The sequence below is a fragment of the Typopeltis vanoorti genome, chromosome 6 (genome assembly GCF_054136105.1).
Source record: "Typopeltis vanoorti isolate ZY-2024b chromosome 6, IOZ_Tvanoo_1.0, whole genome shotgun sequence".
Lineage (NCBI taxonomy): Eukaryota > Metazoa > Arthropoda > Arachnida > Uropygi > Thelyphonidae > Typopeltis > Typopeltis vanoorti.
The window spans coordinates 50,587,597-50,601,407 of record NC_143554.1 but is presented as its reverse complement, the minus strand read 5'-3'; the positions used below and the strand labels follow the sequence as shown (position 1 = coordinate 50,601,407).

Sequence of the window (13,811 nt, the reverse complement as noted above, 5' to 3'; positions counted from 1 at the left end):
TCCAACAAGGACTAACTTTTCCTTTTTCATTATACCAGCTTCCTTTTCTAATGCCTTAAAAATTTTCTTTCTTGGTAGAACCTTCTGTTGGACCATAAGCACAAATAATTCTCATTGTCTATTTCCCCATTCTGATATTTGCCCACATCACTCTACTTGATATTGCCTGCCATTCATGAAGATTACCCTCCTATTTAGTGTTGAATACTATAGCTACTCCCTTTTTTCCCTGATTGTTATTGCCAGAATATAAATTTTGTAGCTTAGAAACACTTCACCTGTTTTTGTTTCAGTCACACCTATTACGTCGATCTGGTACTTATCCAATTCTTCTGTTAGTTCCATTTGTTTTCCATTGATGCTTCTCACATTGATCGTACCAATCTTGAGCTCTGTTGATGATGAGTTGGGATGTGTTATGGGATTTTTTCCAACAGCTAACTTTGCACTGTACAGCCTGGGTTCCCTGGTAAAAACAGTGTGGGGGGCTTCTTTAACTTGGTGATGCCCCACCAAAAATGAAATTCTGTCATGTTGTACCATCATTTTACATTGTGGTTTAAGTCAATAAGAATACAGTTGGTTGGCTAAATCAGAAATTGCCAGCCCATCTTCTTTAGTTCAGTATCCAAGTAGATACCTAGCAGGATGCATTGCAAGAAGGCAAGGATTGGACATGAAGTGAGAAGGTTAGTTCTCTGCATTCTTTAAAAGGCCATGTGGATGTCTTCTCCCAGTTATACAGCCTTGACCCTTAAGCACTCCCCAAATTAAAAAAAAAAAAAAAAAAAAAAAAAAATCCCTAATTTCAAAAATTTTCCAGAGAATTTACAAGAATATAATCTTCTCCTAAGCTCTGTAGTAAATTTTAAAAGTCAGAACATTTTTACTTGTTTTCACATTTCGCTATAAAATATAGATGAATCTGCATTGTTGTGTATTATATTATCTATGTATGACAAATATCAGCTTTTCAGCTCTATAGTTTAACATTTTATTATGCACCCACCTAGAGATCACTTATGATGAATTTAACTTTTAACACAGCTTTAGTTACAGTATTGAATGAGCTTTTGCATTGGCTTCTGCTTGTAATTTTTTTTATCTTGGTCAGTTTGAAACTTACTCAGTGCATTAATAAAAGGCAAATATTATAATAGACAAATATAAATATAATAATATTTATTATATATATGTGTGTGTGTTTTTTTAAAATAAGTTTTTTTACCTTGGGAATAATGTATATTAGGGTTACCAAGTAATTTTATAAATAAACTTCGCTATTTTACTCCTAATCCCAAGTAAGCAAACAGTTAAGTTTGCGCCTGAACTTAGTTCAAGTCTAAAGGTGGTGCAAACTTAACTGTTTGCTTACTTGGGATTAGGAGTAAAATAGCCAAGTTTATTTATAAAATTACTTGGTAACCCTAATATATATATATATATAGTTTAATATAAAAAGACAAATATAATAATTTAAACAACATAATAGAAATCATGTTTAAATAGTGCGCAAGGTAACTCTGATTCTGGTCTTGTTCTCAGAAGCTCATTTCTAATTTTTTGAAACTTCTCTTTCTTTCTACATTTGGCTTTAAAATGTAGATGAATCCACAATATCCTCCATTTCAATATAATAAAACTGTCATTTAATTTCATAGAGTACATTGTATTTAAGAAACAATCATCATCATCATCGTCATCATGTTTGTCAAGGATTTAGGCCAAGATTGGCCTGTTCCGGCCTTAGAAGTCATCGTTTGAATCTCTTAAGAGATGTCCTGGATTTTTTTCCCCTAGTGGTTTGTAATTGCCGGCCCGGTAAAAGCCAGCCTGGTTGCCTGAGGGGTTAGCATATCCGCTCTCCAGCCAGAAGGCTGTGGATTCTAATCCCACCATAGGCATGGATGTTTGTGATTGTCTGTGTAAATACAAGTGGTGGTGGACAGTAAATGGCATTGGTGTAGATGATGCGGTCGGTGGACAAGGTTGACTGGTGGAGATGGAGAGTTGTAGAGTAGGTGCCGTGCCCTCCCTCATCAAGTCTTGGACTCTTTGGAGGTGTCACAATAAGAATAATTTAAGGCTTGTTTTGGTAATCTTTCTGTTTTCATTCTTTCAACTTTCCATCCATTTATGTTTATATTTTTTAATATAAACAAAAAATTTAATATAAACATAAACTTATTCCTGGCTTAATTTCTTCATTTCTTTTGTGATCGCATAGAGTGTACTTTGCAGTTTTTCTCATAAACTTCATTTCAGTTGTTATTAATCTTTGTTTGTTTTTTTGTTTTATTGTCCAGATTTCACTTCCATACAATAGGATTGGTAGGGCTAATGTATTGTATGCTTTTAGTTTGGTTTGTTTTTGAACTAGGTTAGGTTTAAATATAGAGTTAATTACACCTGTTATTTTTAAATATTTTGCAATTTTTAGGTTTATATCTTTTTCATTTTCATATGTAATCATATATAGGTAGTTAAATGAATTCACCTATTCTAAAATCTAGTTATGTATTACTAATTTAGTTCTTACTGGATCTTGTCCTTTAAAGGCCATAGTTTTTGATTTTCTGTTGATATTATCATTCCGTAATCTTTGGCTATCTCATTTAAATTTAAAATATCTTTCTGCAAGTTATCTTCAGAAAAGAGAGTGTTTAAGTTCACAGTAGGAGAAAGTTTAATACCTTGATGGAAATTTTTATTCCATTTTATTATTATTTCATTTAGATAAATATTAAAAAGAGTTGCTGAAAGAGGACATCTCTGTTGGACTCCTTGGTTTATCTCTCTCGTACATGATTAGTCATAATTTAAACTTGTGTTTGATTATTTTCATATATACTTATGATAGCTTTTAGAATATTATTTGGTATTTGTCTTTCTTTTAATATGATAAATAAAATGCTTCTTTTAACTTTGTCAAATGCTTTTTCAAAGTCAATAAATGTCATATGTATTTCTAAATTGTATTCTCTTCTTTTCTCTATTATTTTAGGTGAAAGGCTTGGTCTATACAAGATCGTCCTTTTCTAAATCCATTCTGTACTTCTAAAATAAAGTTTTCAGAATATTTTATGAGTTTATTTAAAAGTGCTATATATTTTGTAATATGAATTTAGAATACTTCCTGTTACAAAATTAACAAAGTTAAGAAAATAAACAATACAGCGTAAAAATCAGAACAAATATTGCACTTATTTCTTCAAAAAAAAAACATCCCCCACCTTACTGGTCATTATGGATCAGATACACATCCTCATACACTTCATATCCATGATATCCTTGATGTCTATAGACATCTTGGCCGGTAGCGTGGTTAACAGAACCTATTTTAAATTGTGAAATACAGGGTGTTTCAAAAAGAAGAATGTCCCGATTTGAAAATTGTATATCTCTGCAATCACGAGCCACAAATGACTGCGACTTGTACCATGTGAACGGCCTAGGCCCAGAGTTTGATAGGACGACTGCTAGATGCCACTACTAGCGCCCAAATAGCCGCTACGCTTAGTTAATGAGAATGCCTTACTTCATACTTGGCAATTTATTTTGTAACTGCACCACATTTTCATTATTAAATATAATTATAATCTGGTCATTCTTTTTGAAATGCCCTGTATAAAATGATTTTGGATCAAATTAATAATAAATCAAAATAAATTTTTCAGCATTTTTTGGAGTATCATGTGTCTGGTTTCTTCATAAATATTTTCGACTTCTAAAAAAAATTCCTTCAAGGAATAAGCTTGTAGTTAGTGCCAAAAGAAATTTTCTGAGAAATTGTACTGCAGAATAAGTTTACCCATTACACTTGGAAACTCTTCTATTTGAACGTTCGTGCAAGAAAAGAGGAGGCATTTTCTAATTAGTTTCTAACTGAATATTTGGCACATCCCTAGTTGATGGTACAATCTGCTCGTATTGAGTTGGAGTTTGCCTTGATTTCCTGATGAAAACAATAGGGACTTTGTTTTCATCTTGTTGGGACATCACTTTAACCAAGCGATGTCTCAACCAGAATGAAATTCTGTCACATTGTATGATCATGTTGTATTGTGTATTCCAATAAGAATTTAAATTCCAGATTGCTAGTCCATCCTCGTTTATTCAGTATTCCAGGTAGATGGCTACTAACAGGATGTACCTTGAGAAGTTGATGGATTGGATATTAGGAAAGAAGACGAGGTCGGTTCTCTGCATTCCTTAAAAGGGTACATGGCAGTCTCCTTTCAGTTATCCAGCTTTCACCCATTAGCACTCTTTCAAGGGTGCTCTTCAACACATTTACACTGCAAAGTGTTTTGCACATGTTTTCTACCTGTATGAGCTGTCTTTTCATCAGGCAGGTACACCCTCATAATTTATAAGGTATATTAGCTGCAACTTTTTTCAGTAGAATTTTATTTGTAAAATTAGCATTTGTTAACTGTCTTATTGATATAGAAAATCTCAAATGCAATTCTGATTTCTACTGATACACACACACACACACACACACACACACACACACACACACACACACACACACACACACACACACACACACACACACACACAGCATTCTTTAAATTACCTAAGAGTTACATTCCACAAACTTATGTAACTCGAATTTTATGTCAGATTTAATCCCCTTGCCCTATTGCTTAATGTTAGTTTCACTCACAGAATTCATATGCAAATAGGATTTCAATATTTAATTATTAATCTGAGTAATATAATACAGTATAAATAGTATGAGAAAATAGATAAATAAAAAAAATTCTGTAATTTGGCCATTTGACCTTTCTTATGAAGTTATCAAGAGATGACTGAACATATCTTGTTGAATTGGATTTAAATCAGTGGTCGCCAAAGTGGTCGATATCGACCCCCAGGGGTCAATTCGGACTCAGGAGTTGATAGAAAAATATAAGACATCATTGTACGGGTAATATTTAATTCGGTTAACTTGGATTACCTCCATCCTGAATGACAACGTAATTAAGAGTGAATCGTGGGAACAGTGACATGAATAGTACCTGTAAGATGGAGCAAGGTCATGAAAATAGTTAGAGGCCAATCAAATAGGCCAAAATGACATATTTACCAATAAACGGATGTTGACGGTTGCCGCCTGGCCGGCGTGCGCAGGGGGAGGGGGGGGTGAGATTGCAACACGTGTGCGGTTGCTTATTTACTTACACGTATTCGATCCCAGTCTCATTTTTGCGCATCGACATACAAGTGAGTGTTAATATTCTAAAATTCATCAACATACATATAATTCAATCGTTATTCATTCACAAACTAAACTTCTCTATGTTGAAGAGTTGAGCAGGGCTGATATTAATACCAGTAGTTTATTAATACCAGTATATTAATATCACTAGTAATACCATTGATATTACTAGTGATAGTAATAATAGTAGTAATAGTAATATAATAATATATACTATATTATACATACAATAAACACTGTAACTATAAAATAAACAATCTAAAAACTCACATAAGCGTCTTTTTTTTTTGCTTGTCCTGTTATAATTACGTAATAGTAAAATAGAGGGGGTCGATAAAAAGTCAAGAAACTCTTGAAGGGGTCGATGATCAAAGAAGTTTGGCGACCCCTGATTTAAATGGTATTGATTCAAACGCAGATTGATAATAAAATAACTATTTATTAACTTAAAAGCTAATATTTCTCTGGTATTATATCCAGCAAAAAACAAAGTATTGCTCAGAAGCTTCTACAAGTCAGAGAGGTTGTTCCTGCAATCAACAGAAGCCTTAAAACATACTCCAAACCTTAACAAGTATGGCTGTATAAATCTAAAGATTTGGGAGACAGTTATCCTAAGACCAAATTAATATTTATTTTTATTTTATTTTTTTCAAAACTTTGGACTACTATTTTTTAAAACTTTCGAAGACTACTATTTTTTCAAAACTTTGGACTACGTTTTTTTTTTTTTTTTTTTTTTTTTTTTTTTTTTTTTTTTTTAACTTAGATGATGCCTATTAGGACTTTAGTCTTGTGTTGCATGCTGCAATTACTTATGCTAGCCCCACTGTTACACCGGATTGTGATTGTCTTGCATTTGTAACAAACTTGGTTTGTGTGCTCTGAAGATGCTCGATATAATGCCAGTGAAATATTAGCTTTTAAGTTAATAAATAGTTATTTTCTTATCAATCTGTGTTCGATGAATACCGTTTAAATCCAATTCAACTTGTGTGACGAACACATAAGCCTATCCACGTGGTTGAACATATCTTGTTTCTGCTCTTTATAAATCTCTTCATAACATACTAAAGTGCCACCTATTTCTCTTTGAACTTTCAAAAATTGTGGAGCATTAGAATCCACACAAATACTAAAAATAGCAGTATCATTGCCCATGGGTCCCTGTTAGTGTCTGATGCTTGTTTCACCATTCCTTGCTATTTCTCTCTCTCTCTGTTCATTGTTAGGTTACTGAAATCCTGCAAACTCTTTCCGCACCACTCTTTCACATCATCTATCCACCCTCACCTTGGCCATATTCTATTTATACCATCCATTGTACCAGGCATCAAAGTTTTGATGTTTTTACTGTTGTCCATTGTGCATATGTGTCTAAAAAAAATTAGTTTCCTTTGAACTATTTTCTGCATTAGATTTACTTGTAGTTTACTTTGCCGTAACAGTTCTTCATGTGTTACTTTTTCCCATCCTATTTGTAGAATCTGTCTATAACATGTTCTTTCAAAAGCTGATATTTGTCTCGCATAGTCTTTTATCATTACCGTCTCGCAGCAATAGAAAGCACTTAGGAATATACGTTTTCACCAGTCTCAGCTTTGTTATTATTATTATGCGACACCTCCAGGGAGTCCAAAGACTCGTCAAGGGAGGATAGCTACTCTACAACTCTGTCTCCACTGCCAACTCTATCACCAATTTTCATTTTTTTTTACTTCAATATATAATGCATTATGCATTAAGATGATGTCAAACCCAGTTTTATAAATAATCATAGTCATGATAAAGTAGGAGACATGCAATATTTCCACCAAAGTAATACCTTTTTGACTGTGCAGCAAATATTATTATCTGATCATCAGCAGCATGTAACTAGAACTTTTTATAACACCTATTTTTTTCTCTTGTCTTAATTTAGATTATTTAAAACATTTCACACTATTATTTTAAATCATTATTTTTTATTCTGTTTAGTGTTCTAAAAGTCAAGAGAAAAGTTGAATGAATTTTATGTGAAAGTTTTTTTAAGACATTAGGACATTATTAAAGACATTGTACACATTTTTGTAAACTAATATTGTTATATGATACAAATTTTTATTTTTAGAAACTCATAATATTTGAAAATTAGTGTGGTTCTTTTATATATTGAATAACAAATTATTTAATTTTTAGTGATGAGGAAAGTGATTCCATTTCCAGACCAGCAAAGGAAAGGAAAATAGACAATGCTGATACTGAACCTGTTCAGAACAACTGTAAGTTATGTAATTTGTCTTCAATTGCATACTTTGTTGTTGTTGTTTTATGCCGTCCATTTGTTTTTGACTCTTGTGAACATAGGCTCTCCATTGCACTCAGAATCATTCTTGCCTCTTCTTTCAGCAGTTGTAAATTTCTGTTAGTAAGTTTCTTTATGTTGTCCAGTTCTTTAGCTTTCTTCATCCTCCTTCTCATGCCCTCAATTCCTCAACATAATTGCTTTTTCCAGTGATTCATCTGCTCGCATAATATGCCCGAAGTATGTTAGCTAAAATCATTTCTCCCAAGGAGCATTCTGTCTTTATATTCTTTAAAATCTTATTAATCATTTTTGCAGTCCATGAGATTCTTAACGCTCCAATACATCAATAATTCAAATAAATTAACTTACTTTCTTCTTAATTATCCAGCCTTCACATGCATACATCATTACTATCCAGCCTTCACATACTAAAAATAGAAGTATCATTGCCCATGGGTCCATAAATCCATAATGTGATAATTATCCAGCCTTCACATCCATATTTCCAGTATTCTATTGAAAATACCATTTGCTTTAACAATTTAACTTCTGTAGCCTCGCTGACATGCTGTCATAATATTTGTTTAGTATAACATAGTTTTTCCACCATAGCTATCCTTCACTTAATTTCTTATCCACATTGACTGTCATTTCTTTTTGAATCCAAGTAAATCATAACTTTTGACCATCTCTATTTTATTGCTTTCAATTTTAAATTCATCCCAGTTGCCAGATGCCATTGCTTTTGTTTTGCTAGTGTTTTACTTAAGTCCAGCTGTTTTGTTTTCACTCTTAACCAACAGAATCAGCTGCTTCAGATCTTCCTTAGTTTCTGCTATGAAGAATGTATAATTCATGTCTTAAATTATTAATATTTTTGCCACTAACTTTAATTTCTTCTGTTGTTATCTAAGTCAGCAATTGTCATAATATATTTGCTATAAATATTAGAGAAATAAGGCAACAACATACAACTTGCCATACTTGAAGGCTGTTTTACCAAAGCGGTTGTCATACAGTTCTCTTATTAAGAGAATTAGAGACTCCCATTGCTATCATCATATTCCACTTATTATGATCAACACACTAAAAAGCTTTCTTATAATCAATAAAATAGATGATTACTTCCGTTTGAAATTTACTTAATCCATCTCATGTTTACTATATATTCTCTAGTTCCTCTCCTAAAACATGACTGTTCTTCTGGCATTTCTCTATTCACATATGGTTCCAGCCCTTTTTTTGATCACTTTCAACACAGCTTTAATTTCACATGCAAATAAAGTCTGTAATTCTCAAAATCTCTCTGATTTACCTTTTTTTGGGATTGGGATGAATGTTGATGTGTTTTTATTCTCTAGGCCAGTGTATTTTCTTCCAAATCTGTTGACAGATTTCAGTTAATATATATTTGCTACTTCATCCCAGCTGCTCCCAACAGTTCCACTGATAATCCATCAGCTCTAGGAAATTTTCCTTCTGGCCCATATCATTTTACTTTTCATTATCATAGGTTTCTTAACAAATTCTCCTTGATTATATCTTTCTTGTACAAATCCTCTTTTCATCTTTTTTTTTTTTTCACTTCTTTATCCATCAAACTTTCTGCCTATTTACCTTTTATTATTCCTTATCTAGGAATAATCTTCTTTGTAACCTCATTTATCTTTCTGAACAGACTTGTTGTTCTAACTTTATTATGTTACTTTATTCAGTTTCTCTGCACCTTTTGTTTAGCAGTTTGACTTTATCTTTCCTGGCCTGCCTCTGAAAATCTGCATTCAGTTGTCCAGCAATTTCTTTGTTTCCCTGAAGTTTAATTTTTTTTCTTTCTTCTGCTATTTGAATAGCTTCTTCTGACATCCATTTACAATATTTTTCTTTCTTGTTGATTTAATTAGATTCTCCTTTGCTTCTTCTATTACTGTATATTTTTCCTCCCATTGTTTTTTCCAAATCTCTTCTTGTTCTCCTATCTGAATTTTTAAATTTCTTTTCATCTACTTTAAATGCATAATTTATATGATAGCACTTCTCAACTTCTGTTCGTAACAATATAATCTATCTGATTTCTGTATTCATACGAGGGTGGTCTGAAACTACCTCGACCATAGATGGCAATGCAATCAGCATGATTTTTTATTTCTAAGTTGGTGCATCTGTCATAAGCATCCATGTGAAATTGCAAGCATTCAGTTTGTTTTATAAAGCTGCCTGAAGCAAAAGTGTTGTTTATATCCCTTGAAATGGATAAAATTAAAAAATTAAAGTATCTATCTTGCGGTTATAAAATTCTTTGTAAAAGAAGGTTTAACGGCAAAAGAAATTCATTTGAAGTTCATAAAAGTTTATGGGCACTCTTCTCCTTCGTTTTCGACAATTAAGAAATGGGTTGCCAAGTTTAAACGTGGCCGTACCAGCCTTGAAGATGATCGTGAAGGACATCCAAAAAGTGTAGCAACAACAGAAATCATTGATCGTGTGCATGATATGGTATTGGATGACCAGCAAGTCAGAGTGCATGAAATTGCTGAGACTATAGGCATTTCAAAAGAACATGTAGGATATATTTTGCATGAAGAATTGAAAATGAAAAAGCTTTGCGCAAGATGGGTGTTGCGCTTGCTCACAGCAGATCAAAAATGCACTCGCATGAAAATCTCTGAACAGTGCTTGGAGCATTTTAGCAAAAATAAAACTGATTTTGTGCATCGGTTTATTACTATTGATGAGACTTGGATTCACCATTACTCACCAGAATCCAAACAGTAGTCAAAACAGTGGACAGAAGCTGGTTGTTTAGCACCAAAGAAGACCAAGTCGGCTCCATCAGCAGGAAAGGTCGTGGCATTGGTGTTTCGGGATGCTAAAGGCATGCTGTATATTAATTATCTTGAAATGGGTAAAACAATAACCGGGGAATATTATTCCGATCTTTTAACCAGACTAGACAAAAATAATTCGTGAGAAAAGAGCTGGTTTGCAGAAGGAAAAAATCATCTTTCATCAGAACAATGCACCTGCCCACAAAGGTGTTTTGGCAATGGGAAAATTAAGGGATCTGCACTATGAATTGTTGGAACATCCACCCTGTTCCCCAGATTTGGCACCCTCTGACTTCTATCTCTTCCCAAAACTAAAACTCTTCCTCACTGGTCAGTGTTTTTCTTCAAATCAAGAGGCAATTGCAGCTGTAGAGGGGTATTTTGCAGATCTTGCTGAGAACCACTACAGGGATGGGATAATGGCACTTAATCATCACTGGAATAAATGTATTGGTCTTAAGATAGATGTAAATTTATTAGTTGAAAAATAAAAATAATTTTGAAATTATAAATTTGTTTTTTCATTATTAGACCGAGAACTTTTCAGACCACCCCTGTATGTGGTGCGGTGTTGCTATAGACCTAGTGGTTCAGTTGCTGGTCATTATGGAATGCATTGACAATCGAAACAACTGAACATTCTGAGTGATTTTAATTATCGAAACATTGATTGGGTAGAAAAGAAATCTCACAATAACAATGAAGCATAATTTGAGATGTTGTAAGACAATTTTTTCGAGCAGGATGTGAAAGAAAGAACTTGAGGTAAAAGAGTGTGTTAAATTTGTTTGTAGCATCAGATGTCTGTCTTATGAATATGATTATTTTACCACCAGTTGGTGACAGTGATCATGCTGGTGTTTTCCTGGGAAGTAGCTAATTATATTGATGTTCCATTTCGAACAGGTTACATGCCAAACTACAAAGCTAGAAATTATGATCAACTTAGGAGAATATCATTCATTCCATGTCATCAGTTACTGAACGGGAAAGATATCAGCAGGCATGGGAATTTTTGAAAAAGTGCTTAAATGAGGCAGTATCTGAATGTATCCCCTAGAGCAGTGCTTCCCAAACTTATGGATGCCAGGGCCCCCTTTGAAAAATTAAAATATTTCACAGCTCCCATCGAAAAAAAAATCATAATATAGACATATTATTATGATATTTATTGTATTTATATTCAATACAATTTATATTCAAGATTTTGCATTTGTAATCTTTTTTGTGTTTCTTATCAATACCTTTAAAATGAAACTTATATAAATATATATTTGTATGCAAAATTTGTGAACCAACCAACGTGTGATTTTTTCCATTAAAATATAAAAAGAACAAAAAAGAAATAATAAAAATTAAATGCATTTCTTTTAAGATTAAAAAAATCTACTTAGTCTTAAAACATTTTAAATTTGTTTTCATTATTTCACATCCCCCCCCCCCCTCAACAAAACTTATGGCCCCCCCAAGGGGGTCGCGGCCCACAGTTTGGGAAGTGCTGCTCTAGAGTATCGGTTCCCAACCAGTGGTACACGTACCCCCAGGGGGGTGCATGCTAGGGCAGTTCGGGGGGTACACAAAAAATAAACAGTAATGGTGGAAAAACAAGTAAAGTAAACAAAATGCAAAACGTTAGTTATGGAACAATAAATGTCAGTATTAAAAACAGCTATTTTAAAAACAAGGGGTACAGTTTATAGAAATGCGTTTAAAAGGGGTATACAAGTGAGAAAAGGTTGGGAACCACTGCCCTAGAGTTTGAAGAATAAATAAGGTGTTAGTGAAATGGATGTGCAATCTTATTAAGCAAGAGATCTATAAGAAGATCATGTGGAAAGAATATCGTGAGAATAAGAGTGGGGGGGGGGGGGTTATGAAATATAGAAAATTCAGGTCAGAAAAGTGAGGAGTATTGTGCAGTGTTGTAAGACAACACCGCACAATACTCCTAACAGTGCATAAATTGGAGTATGAAAAGAAATTGGCTATGCAGGCTAAAGGCAAAGAACTTTATCATTATGCCACAAGTGAAAGAAAGAATGTGGAAGAATAACTTTACCGAATGTAGATGGTGCTCTAGTGTCAGAAGCTAATGAGATTGTTCAATTAATGAGTGCTCAATTTGCTAAGGTATATCAACCAGGTATATGCAACATGGTGCACAGTGCTGCTGCTATTACTACTGCTATTGCTGCTACATTGGAGGAACAGTTAGAGGTGTGTGAGAATGAGATTGAAGAGCTCTTGCGTTACCTGTATAAGATTTTTGCAGTAAGGGAACAGATGGAACATTAGCACATATGGTAAAGGAATTTTCAGCTGAATTGGCTAAGCAACTGGCATGTTTGTATAAGTTGAGTCTCAGCTCAGGGGGGAGAGAGAGAGAGAGAGAGACCACAGGAACAGAAGGAAAGCATGATAACTTTGTTGCACAAGGGTGGTGCAAAAGCAGATGTGTTTAACTACTGAACTATCAGTATCTCTGGTGTAATAGTGAAGATTTTAGAAAAGTTGATAAGAACTCGCATACAGAAATGGATAGGTAGACAAACTACACCCTGCAAGGAAAAGCATGGATTTACTAAAGGAACTCATGTTTTAGCAATTTGCTCATATTTTTTAACAGTGTTATGGCTGAGTTGGATAAAAGGAATGGATACACTATGATACTGTTGGATTATTATTATTATTTATGTGACACCTTCAGGGAGGACACCTACTCTACAACTCTGTCTTTACCACTCATTCCACCAACTACAACTAGTTGGTGGAATGAATGGTGCTAGACAGATGGCGTTGGTACAGCCACTGTACCAATGCCATCTACCACCACTAGTATTTCCACAGACAATCAGAAACATCCATGCCCACAGTGGGATTCGAACCCGCAGCCTTTTAGCTGGAGAGCAGATATGCTAACCACTCGGCCAACCAGACTGGAAAAAATTGAGTTCCAGTATTCACAAAGGATCGAACTGGACTTCTCAGAACTAAGTTGTAAAATGACTTCTCTGCAACATGATCCTACCAGTTATGCTGCACAAAGCTGTTTTTTCGCTAATTTTGCTAAGGCATTTGATAGGATGCCACATGAAAGGCTGTTGCATAAACTGGAGAATATGGGTTTCAATATACCATATTTATTCAAATATAACTCATACCTTTTTTTTCCCAAAATTAAAGTTAAAAAATCGTGGTGCAAGATATATGCAGGGATTTTTGGAAACTAGTGTTTTCAGAAAAAAAAACTGAAAATGGGTATGACTTACCAAGAATCTCCTATTTGCTATCACTACTTCCTGCCTGGAGATCAGTTTCCTTGTGTGCATCTTCAAAGTCATCTTCTCTCCCATCCAGGAAATTTGAGATGCTGGTTTTTTTTAATTAAAAAAAAAAATCTCTTGGTAATTATTTCTAGTGAAATCATTTCCCAAGCTGTCAAAATCCAGTTGCAACAGTTTTAATGATGGTC

At 33.8% G+C, this 13,811-nt stretch overlaps 1 protein-coding gene across 1 annotated transcript in view; it reads left to right on the top strand.

Moving 5' to 3' along the window:
* LOC150105445 (sentrin-specific protease 1-like) overlaps positions 1-13,811 on the top strand; it is a 273,449-nt gene that overhangs the window by 13,494 nt on the left and 246,144 nt on the right. The window contains exon 2 of the mRNA XM_090394820.1: positions 7,406-7,488. Within this exon, the coding sequence (XP_090250946.1) occupies positions 7,406-7,488 (83 nt within the window). The remainder of the gene's footprint in view (positions 1-7,405; positions 7,489-13,811) is intronic.